Below are 8,619 nucleotides of genomic sequence, written 5' to 3'. Positions count from 1 at the left end.
ACAACTTTTACTGGAAGGTGCCTGAGAAATGATGCCCTTGTCAAGAGAACAGAATCTGTACAGATATCCTCAACTATAGCTGAAAAATTGCATTACTAACAATGAGACTGTGTTACTTAACCGACCAGAGGTTTGCAATATGAAAACGGTTAAATATCCCCAATGTGTGAGGGAAATAGTTATTTTTGGTACGGGGCAATCTCATGGAAGTCTTAGCAACGGGGTGCAGACCCTAGTATGTTTCGTCATCTGATAATTCTGGGAAAATTCTGAATGTTTTCTTTATTCAACGTAAATCCTGTATTACATACATTTGTCTTTGCATTGAAGAAACAACCCCAGCATTAGCTTTTTTGACGTATGCCTTCTGTTGACAACTTGTGGTAACAAGATATTCAATGTGTAACATTGTACATGATTGAATAGAAAATCACGTTTGTATTGTAATATTTGTTTCTAATTTTCACAATAATAGAGCATTGTGTTGTTTATTTGCTATGAACATAAATGATAAGTGTGTGAATAAAACGCCAAATTTGTGTAATCAAGGGTTAAATGTGTTCACAGCCTGAATACCTGCATCGTCATTTTGGTTGATGTGCAAGCATCTGGAGCTATGTTATTATTCTTTTTAATATCATCTCTCAACATGTGATATCATATCATCTATACTAAACCGTCACTGAGCATTAATTTTGTTGGGATCATATTTGTTTTGCTTTTACACCATTCTTGTCATACGAATCATGGTTTGTGGAGGATCACCCACGGAAGTATCTCCGTTTATTCATGAAGTTCCGCGTTGTGTTGTCACCAGTCAACCACTCATCAGTAAATTGAATTCGCCTAACTTTTCAATAATTGATGACTAATTTGTATTCATTCAATTTTGTTTCTAATCTACGACAAAACAGCACCCAAATATGCAACCTGTTGACATTGTGACTGTAAACTATGTGGTCTGACGGAAGTGCAATATATAGTTCTACCCCGGAGAATCGAGTGCATAGAGGAATTACCGATTATCTATAATTAGCGAAACGAACCATTTACTATTTAAAATATTGTTATTTTCGGTAAATGTTTTATGTACTTATATACAATTGTGAATATTGTACGTATGAGACCCTTGTTTCGCTGATTACAGTTTATGTGTGTTATCCCGTTTCGTTTCGCTCAGTTTCGTTTCGTTTTTTTAATTACAATAAGCCGAACTGCCGGAGTTTATAACCCGCACAAGAAAATCGTTCATGTATGTTGTACAATAAAATATAACCCAAGAGATGATTCATCAAATGTACAAGTGAGTCATATAAATTCATGTTGTTACCATGACCATTTGAATTCTCTATATTTTATTACACATTCAGTCAATACATTGGGAAGAAGAAATGAACAAGCAACATGTGCTAGCAAGGCATAAACATCGAAACCAGCAGCAAACCTTAAAATGTCACGTGTATTCTGAGGACATTTTGTGGATTTCACACATTTAAGTACATCTCTATTGGAGGGCACACTGTTGGAGGACAAGACTGTTTATACTTCCAATCAATCATCGTTTTTCACTTACCATGTCATTGAGTACAGTCTACCTGGTCATGAATATAGTAAAACAAGCAGGTGGGGAAAATATAACTATTTCTGAAATATTAATTTCAAATCGACGTTTGAATGTTTAGCTAACTGATTCGAATACTGGTTTTCGTATACTGAAAATTGTATGCCATTTTAATAACAAAACTTAGATTATGGTTCCTGTGAATTACATAATTCTTTTCTGTATGTGTGTTTTTGCGATAATACACTTAAGAAAGAAATGATACACTATATATGTTCATATTTTTATTAGAAGCGTATGCACAATAATAGAGGTGAATATTTGTAAAAAAAAATCATACGATCATACATATTTGAGTAGAGTGTGAACCAATGCGAGGATTGATGGTATGTGTCTATTTACAGTCCAAAAAATATGAAACGACAGAGTTTTGAAAGTGTAACTATTGTTGAAATAAAGTTGCATATAAATAAATTATTTCACGCACTTCGAATCTTCATTTTGTAGACACCAAATTAGTCTATGCTTTGTGTACCTGTTCGGCGATATTGCTTTTTCGTTATTTTTGCTCCAAATCGCTAGGATTTGTTTCTATTTCAGCATATATCCACATGCATAAAATACATGTGGAATAACTATTAGCTGACAATAAAATCTCATTAACACTGAACATTTCTAATTATTATGAGATGTGCTTTTAATACTAACTGGATAATCACACATTAATAAAGGAATTTGGATACACAATTTTAAGTTTGTTACGTGTAAAATTATGTACAAATTCAATTTCCAGAAATTTCTAGACATGTTTGTATTACTGACTGGATATTGTCTACATGAACGTAGGTTTTGGGGTAGAATATGGGCCTCTCATGTGACATCATTAGTATTTTTCAGTAGTTTAGTATTTTTCAGTAGTATCATGCTAATAGAAAAATGGACAAAACGTTTGATAGATAGATAGCACTAGCAGTTTGAACATTATACAATCAAAGATTTTGTAATTATTGGGACCCAGGTTGTGTTAATAGAATGCTCCTTGCGATGTTATGTACATATTGTCTTAATCCAATTATATAAATCATTTTCACCGGTCAATTATAGCATTATTTTATCAATTTGTGTGGGTGATTGGCATTTATTCACTTCACAACTTTTCAATCAGCCCAATTTCTGCGTGCTTTCGATGGATCAGATTTATTTTTACCGTGATAATATAAATCTTGTCGATTTTCACTAGCTACTTGAAAATGCCAGGCTGATTGATCTGATATTTGGTAAGTACGTGCCTTATTTGTTTAGAAAAAGTACTTCTTAGTGTGACGCGGGTGGACAGGGAAAATGAAAAACATAATTCCTGCAAGTGACCTCAATTGACTGCCTATTTTCTCCCATGCATGCGAAGATTTATCACGACATGTATAGTGTGACACCGTAGGCAGTTTTATTGTGTGTACTAGTTTCAACTGTTTGTTATCATCGCCTATAATAGAACATACCTAGAATCGATTTAGGCCATTGAACCCGGAACCAACGTGGGTGTGTGAATATGTGGGATGTTAGTTCGATAGAGGGACTGTGATGGAACACTTGTAGTCATGCGAGTTTAAAGCGGGGGAGTCGTCACCTGCGCATACGTCAGATGGCGATATCGTGTCATTGTTTATCTAACTTTGAGCCTTTTTAGCGTGTGTTGTTATTGGCTGGTTATATTATGTCCTTGCTGGCAGACTGTATGGGCATGGCGTGTTTTTACGGGAAGCGAATATTTGTATGTTTACAAATTACGTCACTTGGTCACGTGCATTTGGGCCGGAATCCCGGCCCAGTGGAACAATATGGCGATTACTAGTTACCTGTGTCCTGCCTACCACTCGCAAGGGACGCCGGGAACCAGCGAAGTGTTGTTATCGACTCAATTCCCACACGTGTGCAGGTGATAACCCTCCCGCTTTTAATGTAAATGAACATTTGAATACGTCTTTTGATTGCTTTGTTTACTACCCATTGAATGAATTCTATTCGACTCTAAACATTGTTTGCCTTCATTTCACAATAATGCAAACGCTATAAAGTTCATGTCGTGACGTGAAAACAAATTAATAGAACTACGTACACCTATGTAAACCACGGAATAAGTCTGCAGGTATTTGTGCCGAGGCTGGTTGACGCCAGGATAGTGCTCTGAATCGGCATTTGGCAATAATACGGCTGCCCAACCCTGTCATGTAGTCTCAAACATGGATATAATTTTGTGGCAAAATGCGCTATATTTACAGTTAGTATTTTCACTTGTAAAATAAATCATAAAAAAAGGTTGAGTGATAAACTGGAAAAAAGTACATAACAAATATTTTTCACAAATAATACTATACAGCAACACTAGTTTTAAATGAAATATATATATATTCAAATGAAGAGTTACCTATATCTTCACGACTGACTATTCTGTGTCACCATTAGCAACCAACTCACTTTAAATTAAACCATGTTTTCTTTGTTGTAGTTTAGAGCATTGTCAAGTTTGTTCCAAAATAATTTATTTCCGTATTTGTTTTCACTCCACTCAATATAGTTGCCCTTTCTCATTAAATACTTCAGCAATCCTGGCATATCACCGGTGGAGACATTCTCTTTCATGATTAAAATGGCTAAATCTCTGTGTTCATCAAACATCTGTTGTCGTACCATCTCAAGTTCAAAGTAACACCACTCACTCTCTATAAATGATTTAGTTAAGATGAATGCCGTTTTACGACTTTTCTGCACAGCGTCAATGATATTATCAGCGATTGTATCCCCTACAATAAAATCGCGATAATCTAAACACAGTTTATAGTTATAAGGTGGGTTTTCCAGAGTTGGTCGGAGGACATTTGTAACCCAATCTACATCTTTGCTGGAATGTGAAAGGAAAACATCGTATTCAAACTCGTCATTGCATCTTTCAATTTCTGCATACTCTCTTCTGCATGCACGTCTACATAAAAATATACCATATCTGCATATATGTGAACACAATCATTAATTATTTTATATATAATAACTGGCCATCCAGAGTTGTGTAGCTGTCAATGTGGTCAGAAGTTTCAACATCAGAAAGCGTACAGATTGTATCAAGTATGAATTACATGGAATAGGGATATCTACATCTTGGGAGTCAAGTCCAGTCGTTTCGTGTAGTATCCAGTTGAGTATATTGTTACCATTTGCGGTACGGTGATGTGATCGGGTGGTGTGATGTGGATGGTCTGCCGTGGTATCGCAGTGCAGTATACTTTGGTCTGGATAGTATGGCATGACGTGGTGCAGTGGAATTTGTTGTGGTGAGAGTTGCGTGACTTTACGTGACGTGATTCAGTTTAGCTTGTTGTGGTGTGGGTGTCATGGCATGATGCAGTGTGGTTTGATGTGTGAGTGGCTTGACGTGGTGCAAAGTGGTTCGGTGTATGTGCCATGGTGTGATGCAGTGTGGGTACCATGGCGTGGTGCACTGTGGTTTAATGTGTTGATGGCCTGGCGTGATGCAGTTTGAACTGAAATTGAATTTACACAAAAGGTGCGGTATTTCTATTCAGACAAGACCTATCCATAGACGCCACACTGAAAATTACGTGATCTACAAATAAATAATGTGATGTACATACCGTAACTGCCATCTGTTTAAAATGACCAGAACTATCCCCGTACACAAGATAACAACTGACAATGTCGACATCACAGTTATCAGAACAGGAAAACCACACTGTAATCTCTCAGGATTGAATTTAAGAATATTCTTTCCATCGGAACAGTTTACATTGTTTATATTCCACACAACGTCTGTAGTGTCAATCCAATTACGAAACCAAATTAAGTCACATCCACAGTCTAATGGATTGCCGTATACATGAAGTTTGTATAATGAGGCTAAATTTTGTAGGCCGGTGTCAGGAGAGATGGTTGTTAGTTGGTTGTGAGCAATGTTCAGTTCTTTGACTTCGCGCGTTCCATTGAACATGTCTGCTGGTAGACTGGTTAATGAGTTATGCTGTAAAAACAATCTTTCAAGTTCCGGCAGGTTATGAAATGTCGACGCTGCAATCGATTTCAGGTTGTTGTTATAGAGTTTAATCAGATATAATTTGGAATTGTTTGCAAACACGTCCTCTGGAATATAATTCAAGTTACTATATTCGAAACTTAATATTGATAGCAATGGCAATGGTTTCAGCCACTCACTGTGCAATTGTATTATACCAGGACGGGGGTTGTTGCCCATGTTCAAATGTGTCAACTTATTAAGCCCGTGAAATGCCCCAAGTTGTATTAGATTTCCGTCCAGTTTGCTGTGATCAACAAAAAGCCGTGTTAAGTTAGATAAACGGAGGAATGTCCTATTGAATATCTGCGATAATTTGTTCCATCCAATACCAACAGTGTCGGTTTCCAGTGGCATTAGCTGTACCGTGTCGTTCAGCATTGACGCAGATTTGACGTTCCAGCAATAAACATTTAAGTACAAAGCTTTACCACAGAGTGTACACTCACATAGCCTTGGGCAGGTGACATTAGTAGCCGGAATACACGATCTCGTAACTCGTAGTCTCGTGTTCAATATGAGCATGAAAACCAATACTTTCGCGAGAGACATCATTGACCTTTATTTCCTGTCGAACACTGAACTGCTGTATCACACGTCCAGTCCGTACTGTGGTTGTTACCAAACGCTTCAGCGTGGTATTAAGAGTTTGTTTTCAGGGGTGGGTGATACCAAGGTGGGAAATGGATGCACATAAGGGTTAATTCCTTGAATTGCAATATAGAGGGTTCAGGCCGAAATACAATATATAGGGTTTTCATGTTTCGTCTGATATTTCTGTGGTATTCTGCTGCTGGAAGTAATGCACGATTTGTTCCGAAATTCAGTATTTTGTGTGCATTCCAGGGTTATTCGTTTTTTGCTGAAAACACCTCTATTTTTTAATGGCAGAGTCGAATAGTTTCACTCCCACTGGGAAATCTGCATTGTTGCTTGAATGAGAGCTAATTAAACACATTTCCCAGACCGGCGAAAGAGTATGCAACAGCCAATTTTAACAGCCTGTCACATGATTTTAGTCTGAATGTCAACAAGAAAGAGGCTAGTCCATTATACGCAGGAGTAATTGGGAGTAGAATATGTGAGGGATAGTATTAACAGAGATGTGTATACTAGAAAGTAATAACTATCATACTTTGCACTCTGAGCATTCCTGTTTTAGTATACTGGTTTGAAAATGTTGAACTTGCATGATTTGCAATGTGTTTTTTTATACTGAAACTCCCCTATTGATCGAATTCCGGGTTTGAACGAGAACGACACACCACGTGATTCATTTGAATACAATGCTGAAGGCAAGCATGCCGTGCTACTGTGGTACTCCACTGACGGGATGACTTACTAGTACTGCATGCTACAACTTCGCTTCTGATGTTGCTTGCTAGCCGTGGATTGAATGAATCTTGATTACCGGTTAAAATGTTGCTCATTTGGCGTTGGTAATCTTTATTTGGAACTGGGTAACGCCGCAACGTCGCCAGTAGAAACCTCCTGGTACTTCGTACTATGATAAAACTCAGTCAACATACACCAAGTTCTGTCAATCGTAGTATTCCATGTGATGTACACCTAATATGCAAAAAATGTTGCTAAACTGGATAAAAATAGCAGACGAACATTTATTTACAAAATAAAAATACTTCGGTTGCCAATGAAAACAAGCCGGTAAAAAACAAGCAATATGTTTTCGGTTGTTACCATGGTAGGACATGAACGTGAAGCTAACGTCGGTTTATAACTAAAACCAGGCACCTTTATACGAGGTTCGCAAAATAACATTCAGTCTTTAGAAGTCCCTTTATTTTATTGCTAGGACGTATTCAGCCGTTAAATGTATTATTTCCAACCGTTTTGCGATAGTATTTTCTAGATTGGAGGCAGCATTTAGATTTTATTCAAAGTTCAATTGGGATTACGTCGACAGCGTAACAATGTCGGCGCCAGTGATCTCTTACCAGTGCGCAACGTAGCCAGAATAAAAGGCATGATCATTTGGCCACTGCTATTGCAAGACTGGTAGGAGGTAATAAATTTGGGGCGAAAGTATTCAAAAAACAGATTTTGGCTGTTGCCATGGTAGCGGTGGGTCAGGATTGTTTTTCCAATTAGTGATGGTACGATCTGCCTATCAAGTTTGAACAAAATCAGCCAAGCCCAAAAAAATCACAGAAGAGTTAAAAAGCCATTCCTGGTGAACAGTTACTCTAACTTTGGGGTCAAATTTCTCATTAATGAAAAAAGATATAAAAAATTCAAATAGTAACTTTGTACCCTCACTCAAACCGAGTACAATGAGCTATGTCTGAGGTGTTATATCACAGGGAATTGGACAAACTTATGTATTTTAATAAATTATTGAATAATAAAATGTTATATAACTTTTCTTTTACCCCCCCCCCTTCCTGGTATCTATTTTTAAAATCAAGTAATCACTATTTTTATTTTGTAAACACATTTCCGTCTGCTATTTTTGTCAGGTTCAAATCGTTCACCAATCGTTCATTTTTGGCATGTTAGATGTACATCACATAGAATACTAGGATTGGGAAAACTTAATGTATGTTGACCACCTGGAAACTGAGTTTTATCAATCTTGAAGGGCTCTCTGAACATCCACCCGCAGCCTGGACCCGCAGTAAAATCAGCCTTTTCACTTTGGCGCGTAGATGTTTTGACTTGACAAGTTGTTTGACAGCTAGCAAAAAGATTGTGCGACGCGCATCGTCGGCGGCGTCTTTTTTATGACGTTTTGAACACTTAGTCAATTTGAGCAGTATTTATTCGGACAATGACTCAAGTTTAGACGTCTGATTATTTTATTTTCACACGTACAGTGACACGCGTTCTACACTGACACGCGTTGCTAGGTCGCAGCACTGTCTTGGAGCATATTAATGGGCAATTGGGTTCCCCGACCTAAATTTCTATCCCGATTTGTTGCACGTTCTTTCTTTAATATGAAATAATCAAATATGGG

General features: G+C 37.4%; 1 protein-coding gene across 2 annotated transcripts; it reads right to left on the bottom strand.

The window, feature by feature from the left end:
* Nucleotides 1-1,338: 1,338 nt before the first annotated feature.
* Nucleotides 1,339-6,253, bottom strand: LOC100367038 (toll-like receptor 2). Of its 2 annotated transcripts, none has more exons than XM_002741760.3 (2): nucleotides 5,209-6,253; nucleotides 1,339-4,562 (listed from the first exon to the last, which is right to left on the bottom strand). In XM_002741760.3, the coding sequence occupies exons 1-2, from the start codon at nucleotides 6,195-6,197 to the stop codon at nucleotides 4,043-4,045; spliced, it is 1,509 nt and encodes a 502-aa protein (XP_002741806.2). In that variant the 5' UTR covers nucleotides 6,198-6,253; the 3' UTR covers nucleotides 1,339-4,042. The 2 variants fall into 2 exon arrangements, with proteins under 2 accessions (XP_002741806.2, XP_085361836.1); XM_085505710.1 differs by having other exon boundaries at nucleotides 1,339-4,460.
* Between the last annotated feature and the right edge of the window lie 2,366 nt (nucleotides 6,254-8,619).

The sequence above is a fragment of the Saccoglossus kowalevskii genome, chromosome 11, assembly GCF_978046115.1.
Source record: "Saccoglossus kowalevskii chromosome 11, keSacKowa6.1, whole genome shotgun sequence".
Classification (NCBI taxonomy): Eukaryota; Metazoa; Hemichordata; class Enteropneusta; family Harrimaniidae; genus Saccoglossus; species Saccoglossus kowalevskii.
This window is presented reverse-complemented; position numbering and strand designations above follow the sequence as displayed.